Source organism: Bradysia coprophila (genome assembly GCF_014529535.1).
Source record: "Bradysia coprophila strain Holo2 chromosome IV unlocalized genomic scaffold, BU_Bcop_v1 contig_106, whole genome shotgun sequence".
Classification (NCBI taxonomy): Eukaryota; Metazoa; Arthropoda; class Insecta; order Diptera; family Sciaridae; genus Bradysia; species Bradysia coprophila.
Window position 1 is genome coordinate 750,385 of NW_023503372.1, and position 15,050 is coordinate 765,434.

At 37.4% G+C, this 15,050-nt stretch overlaps 2 protein-coding genes across 2 annotated transcripts in view; one reads left to right on the forward strand and one right to left on the reverse strand.

The window, feature by feature from the left end:
• Nucleotides 1-15,050, reverse strand: part of LOC119070727 (receptor-type tyrosine-protein phosphatase-like N) — a 31,482-nt gene that overhangs the window by 2,263 nt on the left and 14,169 nt on the right. Inside the window, exons 3-10 of the mRNA XM_037175183.1 lie at nucleotides 2,664-2,717; nucleotides 2,401-2,587; nucleotides 1,815-2,319; nucleotides 1,443-1,749; nucleotides 1,176-1,376; nucleotides 1,002-1,101; nucleotides 300-936; nucleotides 31-234 (exon numbers count right to left, since the gene is read on the reverse strand). Coding sequence (XP_037031078.1) covers nucleotides 31-234; nucleotides 300-936; nucleotides 1,002-1,101; nucleotides 1,176-1,376; nucleotides 1,443-1,749; nucleotides 1,815-2,319; nucleotides 2,401-2,587; nucleotides 2,664-2,717 — 2,195 coding nt within the window. The remainder of the gene's footprint in view (nucleotides 1-30; nucleotides 235-299; nucleotides 937-1,001; nucleotides 1,102-1,175; nucleotides 1,377-1,442; nucleotides 1,750-1,814; nucleotides 2,320-2,400; nucleotides 2,588-2,663; nucleotides 2,718-15,050) is intronic.
• Nucleotides 9,497-14,359, forward strand: LOC119070728 (transmembrane 9 superfamily member 2-like). The gene is made up of 9 exons (XM_037175184.1): nucleotides 9,497-9,673; nucleotides 10,094-10,108; nucleotides 10,544-10,665; nucleotides 12,073-12,267; nucleotides 12,340-12,537; nucleotides 12,600-13,387; nucleotides 13,461-13,620; nucleotides 13,684-14,259; nucleotides 14,295-14,359. Exons 3-8 carry the CDS (start codon nucleotides 10,546-10,548, stop codon nucleotides 14,218-14,220), a joined length of 1,998 nt encoding a protein of 665 aa, XP_037031079.1. The 5' UTR covers nucleotides 9,497-9,673; nucleotides 10,094-10,108; nucleotides 10,544-10,545; the 3' UTR covers nucleotides 14,221-14,259; nucleotides 14,295-14,359.

Sequence of the window (15,050 nt, forward strand, 5' to 3'; positions counted from 1 at the left end):
TCTTCAACATTCAGAAAAGTTCTGTCTTACATAGTCCAATCCTTCAGCATTCGCCAAGTGATTGATGACTACTCGAGAGTGATCGTATGGTAACGGAGCTGTAGGTCGATTTAATGGTTCGCATTGGGGTTGAATGGCTGTATCTCTTGAGCTTGGTTCAGCTTCATAACGTTGTAGCGCTTCCCACTCGCGTTGTAGTCGGCCTTTATTCTTCAGATGTGATTCCATGTACGACTGCAAGGAGACAACGACAACATTTACACTCACTTCTGTGTACAGATCTATCACAAACATCTTACCAAAACCATGTGTCCAGTTGAAATGTCCATATTCGTTAGCGCTGGTTCCTCAGACCATGACGATGTGCTGGATCGTGATGACGGTGCCTTCTCGTTATCTTTAGAAATAGATGTCATTCGACCAGCAGAAGGACTATCGTTTCCCTTACCCGCCATGCGAGCACGACACAGTTCCTGATAATCCTTGCTGCTCGCTTCTGTGGCAATCAATCCTTTTTGCAGTCCACCAAGTTTATCGAGTTTCTTATCGTGACGCCGAATCAACAACAGTGTCATAACAATCACAACGCCAGCCGCCAAACCGGCACCGGCTACCATATAAACCAACACATGCGTGACATTGGGTCCTTCTTCGGCGAATTCTCGTTTCGAATAGATAGCTGAATCTAGCTCCTTGGTCTTGTCTCCAACTCCTGCACGCAGTACATTGACACCGAGACGACGGGACAGGTTGTTCTTGAAGCGATTATCATTGATAGCTCGAGCAACATCAGCAGCGGTTTTCTTTTCCGGATTCTCTTCGACACGGAACGTAATTTCATGCCGAGCCAAATTCGAAAATGTGAAATAGTTTTGCATGTTGAGCATATCAGCTAAGGCTGCAACAATCCGGCGTCCGTGGTTCCAGTCGTCAACGCTATTTCAAATTGATCATTTTGGGTCATTTTTGGGACATAAAGTACATTTTATGGCAAATCTTACGATGATTTCAATATGACATGGGTGTAATCAGTGTCTACAGAATGAGGTCCATGGTCATTGTCGGTATGCAAGACTTTCTTGGTTTTAGGCGAGTGATCATCTGTGAAAAATTGGAACGACAAGTTTTTCAATTCACCTCCCCATAATACTCAGTACGCAAACAAAGACACCCACCCTTGATGTGTGTCGGCAAAACCTCTTTGTTAATCTCCTGTTTTTCATCTACATTTTCCTGTAGTTTCGGTGTTTCATGCGGTGATTGAGATGATGGTGGAGGTGCAGCCGGAGGACCAGGTTTTTTAACGTCTAATCTTTCATGCCTAGTGAAACCCAGCATATTGGATAGTAGATTTCGGGCTTCTGCTTTGCGGTCAACTGAAACCACATTTTATCTCGTCACAAAATTCCGAATGGGATGAGGATGGAGATGTGTTCACTCACCCTTTGATTGATGTTTTTTGGAATCGGAAAGATAGACCAACCCTCCTTCCGTATACACACCAGATTCATCGGGTAGAATGTTGTTCGATTCGTCAAAGTATCGCATGGCATTCAGTTTTAATGGCTCCAGTGGTAACTCATTCGTCTCCTCGGCGTCTTGTAGCTTCGGGTCTGAATGTTTATGGGACTTGATGCTATGATGGTTTAAATCAACTTTTGGTATATGCAGTTCTCTGGACATTTCACGGAATGAGGTTTTCGGCGACCCGTCAAGTAATGGATCATCCTGAAAGTCGTCGTCGTCAATCTGTTGTAAGAGAAATCGATGAATATGGTTTACTGAGTTGATCGTTTTAGAGGCTCTACACTTACCGCATCAAATTGTCCAGGCATTCGTTTCATATTCGGCAGTAAGTAATCTTCCACGGCCGGTTCTTCATTGGCACTGTTCTCGAAAATGTCTTGCTGATAATAGATCGGCGGCTTCAATTGTCCCGATTCATACTCAGCCAACATTTTCCTAAGCTCAATGCGATTTTTGATGTCTTTGATGCGATTCTCAATCTCTTCGCTGGGAACTGCATTCTCCAGATAGTCGGAGCGTTTATATGGTACAGCTGCATTGTCAAAAGGACTGAATGGACTCCCGTACAGTCGGTGTGAGGTGAGTTTCTTCTGAGGTTGTATAGATTTTAATGGTTGCAAAAAAAGTCTGTCGTCGAATCCCTTTTTATCCGGCGGAAAGTATACTTCGTCCGCGTATGCATCATCCGGTGGCTGAAATCGGACAAATGCCAGTGGACTTTGTGGATCCAGAACTTGTGGATCCGGTGCCAGATTGGCGCACAAATTCGGTGGCATGGGAACACTGTTCCGTCTGGAATGTTTAAATTGAAAAGTAAAACTTATTCAATCTATTGATCGGCTGGGATCACGTTCTGCACCATCGTCAACTTACAGTGAGAACAATGCTCCTTGCATACGACATTGTACGAACAAATGGTCCCATCCTAATCCAGCCCCTTGAAGTTCTTCCAGCATCGTCGACAGGATATGTGATTGTTCTTCATTGAGTGGCTCACGTTCCAATTCATCTTGTTCTGATTCAGTTCCATATTTTGGAAGACATTTACCGAAAGCATAATCTGAAATGGTTCGATTTTGCGGGGGAATTAATAATGATCTTTTCGAGTCAGAAAAGGTTTTTTTGTTCAGCCATACCATCAAAACACCATTCGATGTTTTCCAAGCACAAAGATTCTACGAAAAGACACCCTGTAAATAGAAAAGGGTGACATTAAGAGTTTTGTCATCTTCGTACCAGTAAACTGTTACTTTTATGTGACGTTGAAATGAGAATTCAAAATTGCTGTGAGCATAGCATCTACAACCTAGTGCTTGGTTGTGATAGATGCTGTGATAGAAGATTCATAATATAATGCATGTCATTGTTATAACACTTTTACGGAGGCTACATTATCTGTTATCGACAACATCATCGACAAAAATAAACGATGAAGTCTAACTAACGTGGACTTTTTTTTATAAAATCGCTGTCAAAACAAATGACAGATTTTTCAAACGAAGTAACCTTAGAGTAATTATACCTAGAGAGGAAATTACGAACAGAATTACGTAAAATTTGTGGTCCCGACATGAAATACGTAATATTTGATAGTGTGGGTTTTTCCCTACTAAATTGGTGGGCAAATTAGCGCAAAAAATTTAAATGTGCCTGCGAGAAGGATTCTTTTTAAAATGTGAACCTTTTACATACCACTGATATGAACTGATATCAACAAACACATTGTGTTTAACAGGTTTACCACAACGAAAATAATAGAAATTGACCTGTGTTGTTTTATGCAGCAAATTAGTTGGGCAATCGGTCTCTTGAAGGAAAACTACAAATCAACAAACAGATGCAACTCGCGCAATTTTTTATTAAGCGCATAAAATCACCGGAAAAATGAACAGGCATTGCCCTTGACTCCTTTACTTAGGCATCCCGTAATAAATCACATTTGCACCATAATAATTATTATTATTGCGAATGATTTCAAACAAAATTTCAAAATAAAGGTACGCGATTTAGAAAATACAAAACTGACAACTATCAAAATTATCAACGCCTACATGTGTTAGTAAAAGCACTACGTAAAATTGTACGAAATGTGAATCTTATACAAACTGATGTCGGGACCACATTTTATCGTACGAAATACCTCTCTAGGTATAATTACTCTAAGGAAGTAACAGATTCTGTATCGTATCGTGATTTCCGTCTGTGGAAAAATGTGCAACACGCAAAAATTCATCGAAACTATCACACCATTGCTCCTGAAGCAGTGCTGTGAAACTATCCAAGTCATTTCCCACTATTAAAAAATGAATTTCTGGTCGATCTGAATGCTTTTGGAGCCATAAATCGTTTTTTTAATGAGGAAAAATCTTAGTCCAAAAAGCGTCGTAGAAAAAAAAAGCCCATCCACAGCCCGATTACCCAATGGTTACCTCGGAGGAAATAACGATTTGAAAAACCAATTCTAACGCACTCAGTTTCATATTCTTTTGACAAAAACAATCGTGTTCAAGATAAATCGACAGATTTTAAAGAATCGGCCATACCTGGTATGTACATTCATTGCGATTACACAAACTTTATTCGACAAAAATCGTCGTATTAGCTAAAATTGTAGCCTACATTTTTCATATTTGATGATATCTTTTCATCAGAATCCCTTTCGAAAAATGTAAGGTGGAAGCAAAATAAAATGATCGAGTCTGGTTTTTGACAATTGAAATTCAATTGTCAAAAACCAGACTCGATCATTTTATTTTGCTTTCATTTTACGACCGTGATAGATTCAAAAATCAAAATCATTTGCGCGGAAATTCAAATTTTCGATCTGTTCGCGTGAAGTGATAAAAGACCGACTTGCCGGCAGCGTCAGTCATTGACTGTCCTGTAAAGTAGTGCTCAAATCCACAATCTATAACGACCACGAATGTGTTACCTACTTTAAATCAAAGTTCTGAAAGAATATGTTAAGACAACCACGAAGGCGGGTGACACCAAATTTTATAAACAGATAGTGTGAGAAATCAACTTGAAGAAAATATTTTTCTCTAAAATTCATAATTTTGTTTTTGTTAAGTTCCATTTTACATATAAACTTTGCAGCCGTTGACGCAATTGTGTGTCACCGCCTTCGTGATCAACTCAGAGTTGTCTTCAATGAAAGTGGTTGTCTTAACTTGTTCTTTCATTAATTAACTTTAATTTATATATTTCTGATTCGTCTCCGATTACGGAGGATATTTTACGAGAAATATGAGTTCCTATGAACTCTGGTGTAAAACCAACAAATTTTTATTTAGTGAAACCAAAGCACTGAAACATACTAGACATCAAAATCTGAAGTGTAAGCATTTTTGCTCATAATGTCCACAGCTGGGCTTGAACTAGCAACCTCTGGTTTATAAATCCAGCGCCTATCCAACTCGACCAACAAGACGAGCAAAAATGAAGTAATTTCAGATGTTTACTGATGTACAATTCAGATTATGAAAAGCCACATATATGGTATGTACCTAGTCATTGGCGAAAACGTTGGTTGAATTTCACATTTGATGTAAATATTTTGTAATGCAATTATTGATGGATGTGCTGTGTAGCCTAGCAACCTTTTCTAAGAGGGCAGCACACTTTGTTTGTATTTTTCTATATAATCAAATAAAGATCTTTCTTCTAGAATTATTTGTGACAGTCTCTGAGAAACGTGAGCATAAACTGCTCAGTTTTCTCGAAACTGGTCAAACTGCTACAACCGATTCTATCTTCTGTTGAAAGCTAACACATTCGTGGTCGTTATTGCGGTCCCATATTTTTGAAAAAGTATTCTGATGGAAAGATCTCATCAAAAGTAACCTAAAATCCAGTATTTAAAAATCGCCCAAATGTATGCTTTTCAGCAAAGCATCGATGCCTCTTAACATACCATTAAAAAGCCCATAAAATATGCAGACTGACACACTCGCGTCTATGTCTCAACAATCAGACAAAGATTTTGGTGGTAAAAAGTAGTTGTTGAACATGATTGCGTCATTCAGTTCAGATACAAAATTCTTGTTTCAACCACTCAGACCAAGGCCTCCTGTAAGTTTCACCCACGTTTCATGAAAACGCCCAGATTATGGCCCATTGCTTGCGATTATAATGCCCATAATGTCCATACCCATAAAAGCGCAAGGTTCGAAAGACATTTTCCATTTATTCAGAGGACGCATTTTTTACTTAAATTGCCATACACTTTTCATTCATTAAATAGCGTAAATTTGAGCGTAAATGGGCTTGTAAAAATGATACGAAGGTCGAAATTTAATTTTCCGTAACAGCCTATACAACAAGTTTACCGAGAATTTTTGGTAATAAAAACAACCAACATAAGCCATACCACCATTCACGATTCACTGAGCCATTCATAAAATGGTTTTTCTCTCTCGTTGAAGCAAAATTATATTTTTAGCGTCGACCTACACATCGGTGAATGGAAATAAAAAGCTTAATAGACCGTAAGCTCACTAAATAATTGAGACTATAAATTAAAAGAAAAAAAAAACTTTTCCAAGAAATGGAAATATCAAAATAATAAATCTAAAAATAAAGCGAATGAAATACGAAAGCGTAGAGATACGACTGGTGTGTATCTATCACGTTCCAAATACAAATTCATATTTTAATTATAAACAATGACCCGACGAAATACGACGATATTTCTTTTCCCTTTATATAAATAAATAAGAGGAAAAAAAACCCAAACTAAATAAATTTAAATGGAAAACCGAAAGGTATAGCTCGATTAAATAAAATCACCGTAGTGGCTTATTATGTATGTACTACATTGTATACACTACGAACTGTAAACATAAATGACGATGTTTCCATCACCAGGAACCCACCCACCCACCTACGCGTGTATCGACGCATGAATTATGGAAAATGTTATAAATGGGAGCAGTAGTCAAATCAAAAGCATCAATTCGCTGTGAGAGAGAGGTGGTTTGATATCAAAGTTTACAAGGTAGGAACAATACAGAAATAAAACTGAAAATAATTTGTTATTATGACTTGTAACACACGGGGTGTTCTTTTGTTGTTGTTTTTTCTTCTTCTTCTTTCTCTGCTGATTGTATGATTTCAATATAATATGAAGCAATAATGTAACGGTAACGTCGGTTATATCGTAGATTATACTTCATGGCATATCTTAATGATATACCGGTTAGCATACAAGAAAATCGATAAGCCAGGGACTAAAGTGTAGGATTAACGTTTTCTGTGTTGTACGAACGTAATAGTATATAAAGGCATTTCGTTTCTCCTTTTGTTTTTTCACGTACAATTGACCAGAGACTATTGTATATTATGTAGACGTAGACGGTTCAATAAATGCCTTTTATAGTCCTTGCATATCGGCAACACAGACAAAATTATCTGGCACAATTGTTCTCTTGTGAGAAATTAGTTTTTTTTAAATTCTTCTGTTGATTTTGTTTTAATTCAAGCAAATATTCGTGGAATATTCAATTTAGTGTCTTTATCAATGAAGGATGACATTTTTGTTTTGTTAATTTCGTTCAGAAAGAAATTTTTGCACCCAGTTGAATTCTTTGGCACACGTTAAATATGCTCTGAAAAACGGTGTTCAACCCCAAGTGAAAACAGGGTAGGTTTCAATGTCATGCCAGAGGACATAAGGATTTTTTAAATGAACTCATTTTGACATTCTGGCGCACGGAATTATTCGAGTAGATAAATTGAGTATCAAATTTACACTTCAACGAAACTTTCATCATGACACCCATGGGTGTCACTGCAAAGACCAGTAGCGATCAGAGAAAACAGGTTTTCGTTGCGTTTCGGTTGCAGAGGAGCCATTAGAAATTCATCGAGATAGTCAGATTTGTTCCCGTTTGAGTTAATCACATATCTAGATAGGTTCTGGAGGCGACAGGAGGGTAATTTGAATGATGACCGAGAAAGGAACGAAGGATCATTAGATCTGTGTTTCGAGATCATTAATTTGATCATCACACCCTGACAAATCTAAACTCAGATCTCGGTTTGAATGAATTTTAAAGACAATAAGACCCTTTTTGCCACACCTTTCTGACGTGTTCCAGGCTTTATTCTTTTGATACAAAATATTTTACTTTATTATTTTGAACATTGTACAGCAGAAAGTCGAATTAGTTACATCGCTTCTTTTGTCGTCGTTATCACAACTCGCTGTTGGTAACTGATAAACAAAAGGTTTATTTGACAGGATATCACACCTATTACGATCGAATAAACGACAGAAAAATTGTATTTCGTGGAGAACATCACTAAAGATCGTATCTTCGATATGAACTACTGTACCGATTTTGATAAACTTTTGTTTACCTGAGTCCAATATGGGGCGGAAGATATTGTCGAAAACCGGAAAAGCTTCTAGAGAATACAACGAAAAATGACTCAAAATTTATTACTTTTTACCTTTCAGGGAAAAAAAAGTTTATCAAAATCGGTTCCGAAATTTCTGAGATATCGGAGACGTTGCGCACGATTTGATCCGAGATTCGCCTCTGTATTGTGTCCTCTATACAAATTATACACAGACGGTCTGTGTAAACATCTATGCTTAGTTCAATTTAATGGACTTTTTCTAATTATATTTGTTTGTCACACAATTTATGTGCTTTTAGATATGAATGATATCCTTGAAAGACAATTGATTCACGTGCATGTACTGGATTTTCTATTTTTATAAATTCAGCTAGTCTTTGTACAGTACTGTAGAGTCTCGTGTAGATCAGTGTTGTATACATATAACATTGATTCAATTTATATTTCGTTACTCGATTGGACACCGGTAATTTGATACCCTTACCCGTGTCAATCAATATCAACAAAAAATTCTAAAAAAAAAAAATTGAACCCGCAGGCACCTAGGCAATTATATCTAATCCGCATCATTTTTCATTATCATCGGTATGTCGGTGAATCGATTTCGTCAATTTTATTTAAGACGATGGAAAAACTCGCTTGGAAAAACAGCATAGCAATAACTCTGAAATTTGACGCTTTTCGAAAATTATATACAACGTCCGTTGTCGTTGTTTTTTTCTTCTCTCTGTTTGCACAGTTGCTGTATCGAATTCATGCGACAAACCACCCACACCCACATGAACTTGATGAAGGATAAAAATGTGATTGAATTGCGAGTTTATGTATTTCGTGTTCAGTGTGCAGAGGATACAATAATAATAATAATGAACGCGATGGGGCTAAGTGTGGGCATGCATTGCGTAGAAGGGTATTTCCCCATAAAGTATGAAGAAAAAACATTATTTGGAAAATTGTTGAATGCTTGATCAACTGAAAAGTTGAAATGGAGTTTCCGATTTCGGATAGAAAATTTATTGTCTTTTGATTTTGTCAATATATTGCCGGGCCGCTCTAGTTTTTTGACGCTCCGAAAATCAGAAATTCTTAAAATAACAACAGAAATTGAGTCACGTTCGATTATAAACGTCAGTCACGTCAACATTATTATGGAAATATTTTTACGGACAGCCCAGCCTGTTCTGGGATTCAGATCGGAACCGGATTCAAAATTCATCGGGCCAGTTTCGTTTCGGACTTAAAAAATACGATTTTCTAACTAGTGGTGAAATATAGCGACTTTGTCATTTAGGAAAAACGTTGTTCCTAACTTATGCTAAAAGACTTTTTTAGTGAATTTAATTCGAGCATTCGCTACCGGCTGGAAACCTTTCATTCGCTAAAAAGGCATTTTAGTATGCGTTAGGAAAATAACTATCTGCACCTGGCCTCGGCGCCGTTCGGATTTCGAAAAAAATCTTGGCCCGCACACCTCTAGTGCATTCGATTTTCGAAATTTGCTTAACATAAACCGTCTTTTATATACACTGTCGACATCTGCGCGAATCGAATAATTTGAAATGTAAAATACAGTCGGTTGATAGAAAATGCGCTTGAATTGCATATTATTGCTCAGTTGACGATAAGTGCGCAATAAAGTGTGACTGCTAGAAATTTTTCGGAGCAAATAAACATTTCTTTAAAAATAGTATGTGACTTACATGTAATATGAGTTCATGGGCAAAACGCTAATCGAACAATTGTTTCTACATTTGTGAATCTCAACGAATAGTTCAATAGTGTAAGTGTGGTAAATTACATTGCATCTCAATTCACAATGCAGTTTGCCGCAGTTTTTGTGAACAAAAATAATTTGTTTTACTTAAGCCACGAATAAAAGTTTATTGCTCCAAATACTTTTGAATAACATTTAGATGCGAGTACCCTAGATTAACGAGCAATATTTAAATGCATTTGGTGGTGTAGCAAACGTTGCGGTGTAGCTGGTTCATTCACGTAACGACTCAACGAATAATAAATATTGATATCCGCTTGCATCTGTAGTGATTACTAATTACAAAGGCTCAATTACCAGTATAGAGTCTATCGACTCTCACTAATCTAACTCTCACCGATAAACGTAACTCTTATCTCACTTTATCGAAGAGTTAACTTTATGAGCCACGTTTGACTTTGGTTCACTTTTTTATTGATTTTACAGGAAAAAATCGCAAAATGATGCGTCGTATCTGGCGAATTCTATATACCAATCGACAAAATGTAGGATTTTGAAGTTCATTCCACGATTTTGAAATTCATTCCACGATTTTGAAATTCATTCCACGATTTTAAAGTTCATTTGGTATGTGACCAGCTGGTGCAAAATAACGTATGCACACCAGTTCGGTTTAGCGATTGTATCAGCACCGTATGGTGTAGCGTTTAAACTATGCTATACCATACCATACCATCTCGATGTGATGGTTTTCCTTCGCCAATATTCGCAATTTCAATAAGGCTTTCTTAAATTAACTTGGATTAAATTAATTTTTTCTGCAAAATAAATTAATTTAGATTATCTGAAAAATGGACAATTAATTTTTCCATAGGTGGTGTGTCCAGCCGAAATTAAAATTCAAAATAAATAAAGTGATTCGAACTGAACCGATTGTAATGCGGCTGTCGTATCTATGGATTTTCAATTTGTTCAGTGGTTGTTTCAATCTCAATTTGCCAGGCTTGGGACTGGTTGATTATTGCATATCAGAGTCTGAATTTTCAGTACCCTGCAAGGTATGTTACGTTAATCCATTCATCATAAAATACATATCGTAATGCTCTATGTGTTCACTATTTCATTCCATATGTTAACGAACATAAATATTTTGTTGTTCTGTGGTGAAAATACAGAACAAACATATTGTGCTGTGTCAGTAAATTAATGCTGATGATTGAGAAAATGTGCTTCCCTTTTATTTATATTGAAACCAATCGATGTTTACAATAGTTGACTGATTTTTGTTGCTTCGTGCTGTTTCAAATGTTGCATTTGCACAATAAATACACTCATCAGTGTTGGTTCGCAATAACGATTACGATTCCGGTATTTACCAGCTTATCGTCTTCTGACAAACTGCAGAAAATTGTATAAAGTAAAACCTTATAAGTAAAAGATCAACTGCACTGCTTTCTTGTGGTTGAGAGAAAGAGCATGATTACAGTTCAAAAATGTTAGAAAACAGGCTATTTCCTGTGTATTCAGTTTATGGAATAATAGTCTTTACGAATGGATACACTATACAGTTAGTAGCAAAGAATATGTTGAAACAAATAAAGTAAAATCTTTTACTTCATTTGTTTCAACATATTCTTTGATGTACGTAAGAAGGTTCCATTTTTTATTTTGAAGAGTTCGTACTCGTCAAAATAAAAATTTTGAACCTCGAGCGTAATGTGCTATTATTTCTGTTGGCTGGAAATACTTATGAAGTAATAGATTCGATAGCTGTCCTAATTCTTACTTCAAAATTTAATACGTAAAAAGCAGTTCGTTAGCTATAGATTTTCCATATCAGTTTTTTGCTTGTTTTGCCGGTTTTTCACTAGTTTTTCAATTATATCTCTATATGTTTTCGCTCAAAAGTGGTGTGCGATATGTCAAATGAAAGGTATTGACGAGACGAATCGGAATATTTGAGTTTTAGGAAAATCGGATTTGTACAGACAACAGTAGCTATTGGCGATAAAGCAAGAAAAACTGCATATTTTCCTACTTTTCCCGTTTTCCTGCACCTCCTGGAACTATAAGCACTACACTAAACCATCAGCGAATCCCAATAAATGCGGAAAGCTACATTCAGGTGCAGCGTCATATTTCGTCTTGATGTAGCGCTAACGATTTCGCAATAGACTTGATGTAATGTGGTGAATGACATAATTCTTGGAAAAGTATTTCAACTCTGCGAAAATTCTTTTGAAATCGTAAGGCACACGAGCAATTTTGACACGATTGGATCGACAATTATCCTGCGTTTTCCACTGTTTAGCCTGTGATGAATATCGAAATACAAGGTCGCAACCCATCAATCCCGATCCCATCAACGCAAAATCGCTAGTGTGTTTTTGGCCTAAGTGCCTAAGTTCCGAAGTTGTTTTGCTTTCAGTTACTGAACCTACTGAAATCTCTTCTATCTTCCACAGTCTTACGTTGATTTATACGTCAATCGACTGAACTCGGAAAAGACACTCATTCCATACGAGTATCATCATTTCGACTTTTGTCCTACCGATGAATCGGACTCACCGATTGAGAATTTGGGTCAGATTGTATTTGGTGATCGAATTCGACCGGGTCCATACGCAATTGACTTTTTGAAGAATGAAACGTGCAAACAGGTATGAACAACTCAACAACACAAGGGCAAGTTTTGTTTTTTTTTTTTAGTTGAAAAATGTTTTATGGCCTAGGCATGTACACGACGATATCTTGGAGGCGATTTAGAAAGCGAAAAACGGTTGACACCATTGATGCAAGGAATTAGTCTCAACTACCAACATAATTGGATTGTAGACAATTTACCAGTTGCTTTCTGTTATGAATTTTACGCACTACGACGACCATATTGTAGTTATACTGGTTTTCCAATGGGATACCATCCGGAAAGTGTATGAGCTTGTTCTTCATTTTCTGCAATTTTCACCCAAAATTAATAGAAAATTATATTCAGTCAGACGACAGTTATCCGATGAGTGCAAGGTATATGAAATCCGGCTTCTATTATCCATTCAATCATGTGGATTTGATCATTACCTATCAGAGCGGAACATCAGAAGAATGGGACACTGAATTTGGTGCGAATTTAGGTCGAATTATTTCAGTGAAAGTGCGACCGAGATCCATAAATCATCGTGATCCATACAACTTGGATTGCAATGTCAATGCTGAACTATTGGCCATTCCGACGGAACCATTGGAGCAGGGCAGAAAATTGAATATCACTTACACATATTCCGTTACTTTCGTACGAGACAATTCGGATAAATGGTCATCACGCTGGGATTACATAGTGGACTCTTTGCCGTACACAAAAATTCAATGGTACAACATTCTCTGTTCATTGGTTGTTGTTCTATTCCTCTCCGGAATGGTTGCATCGATCATGTTACGAACCATGCACAAAGATATTGAACGTTACAATCGACTGGACGTTCAACAAGAAATATTTGGATGGGTTTCGCTTCATGGCGACGTTTTTCGGCCACCGCGTTATGGAATGTTATTGGCTGTGTTGTTGGGATCAGGCATTCAGGTGTTCGGCATGGCATTGGTTACATTTGTGTTTGCCGGCTTAGGATTGTTGTCGCCAGCGAATCGTGGCAGTTTGATGTCTTGTCTAATTCTTTCATTTGGTTTCCTTGGAACACCGGCTGGTTACATATCGGCGAGAATTTACAAGAGTTTCGGTGGCGACCAGTGTATGATCAGTGTGTTGTTAACGTCGACGTTGTGCCCCGGGTAGGACATACTTTTTCGTCAGAATCATCGTCAGATGATCTGAAAGTATTTACACCCTGTGTTTCATTTGCAGAATTGTCTTCAGTTTGACTTTAGCTATGAATGCGATTTTGTGGATTAAGACCAGCTCAGGAGCTATTCCGATCAGCACCCTTTTCTCATTGTTGGGTCTTTGGCTCTGTGGTTCCGTGCCACTCACATTACTTGGAGCATTCTTCGGATTTGGAAAGTCGGTAAGTAGAAAATCTGACTTCCTCTCTTTGTGCTTTTCTCACTTGGCTACTCTTCCCTTGTAGGTCCTTGAGCTTCCAGTTCAAACAAATGAAATTCCGCGCCAAATACCCAACAAATCGATTTGCATGCATCCGATTTCCGGCATTGTGATGGGTGGCATTTTGCCATTCATTTGCATTTACATTCAACTGTATTTCGCATTGAATTCCATCTGGGCCAGTCAAATGTACGACATCTTCGGTTTCCAATTTTCGATATTTCTGATCCTTGTCATCACTTGCTCGGAATCGACCATTTTACTTTGCTATTCGCATTTGCGCGCAGAAGATTATCGCTGGTGGTGGCGTTCGTTTTTGTCATCCGGTTTTACGGCCGTTTATTTGTTCGGCTATTGTTGTCACTATTTTGTCACAAAGTTGGACGTACAGGATGTGGCGTCGACAATTTTGTATTTCGGTTACACGTTGATCGTGGTGTTTTTGTTCTTTCTCATGACTGGAACCATCGGTTTTCTGGCTTGTTTGTGGTTTATACGAAAAGTTTACAGTCACATCGAAGTTGGAGAAAAACAAAAAATCTCAGCAATTTACAAATCATGAATGGACCTCGCGGTGTCAGAGTTTTTAATGTTCATTATGAATAACACCCCACGCCTGTTTGTAAAATTAAATTGTAGCTTTTAAGAATCATCCGAATATAATAAAAAAAAATCAAGAAGCAAAACCTTCCGACCCTGATTTTATTGTACCCAGAGACAAAGCACTGCTCCTAGCATTAACACTGAGTTAACAAGAGTCAAATTTGAACGCTTTAGTGATAATATCTGCCGCTTAAGATTGTGGGAATTGAATTTTCTGAGTCGTACAATCGAAACAAGCATGGCACTGCTTCTGGCAATAACATAGAAAATATTTGTAGGCTGATGAAATGCCATTATTTCTCTATGTTTCTTTCGTTGTCTCTTATTACTGAAGACCTTTAAATTTGACGCTTGTTAATTCAGTTATAATGCTAGGAACAATGCTATGAAATAAGTAATCAATCTCTATAACCTACTGACTTCGTCAGCAGTGCAAACAAGTTGTACATGGTCTGACAATTTACAACGTACAGTTTCTTATCAACGATCCGACGGATCCGACGTTCGGTTAAAAATTTGTCTTGATAATATCTCCACGGAGGTTTCATCACTCCCAGTCGATAGACATGCTCTGATTTGAGTATATCTACATATAATACATGTCAGACTTTTTCAGTTTAGTGAAAAACTTGCTCAAAAGAAATTGAATTGAAATATAAGTGCCAGTAGCTCTACAAATACTCGGTGGCACGTCTCATTCATTTTTTTCTAGCTGACAACGAGAGTTGGGGTCTAATAGCGAAAAATGAGTGTCCGTCATCCTTAACAGTTTTTTGACGCAATAATTTT

What these genes read in the sequence shown, in the direction of transcription:
- LOC119070728 (XM_037175184.1), top strand. Translation starts at nt 10,546, where the DNA reads ATGCGGCTGTCGTATCTATGGATTTTCAATTTGTTCAGTGGTTGTTTC. An exon ending in AATTTTCAGTACCCTGCAAG is followed by an intron (nt 10,666 to 12,072) that starts GTATGTTACGTT and finishes TATCTTCCACAG; the next exon opens with TCTTACGTTGATTTATACGT. An exon ending in TGGGATACCATCCGGAAAGT is followed by an intron (nt 12,538 to 12,599) that starts GTATGAGCTTGT and finishes AATTATATTCAG; the next exon opens with TCAGACGACAGTTATCCGAT.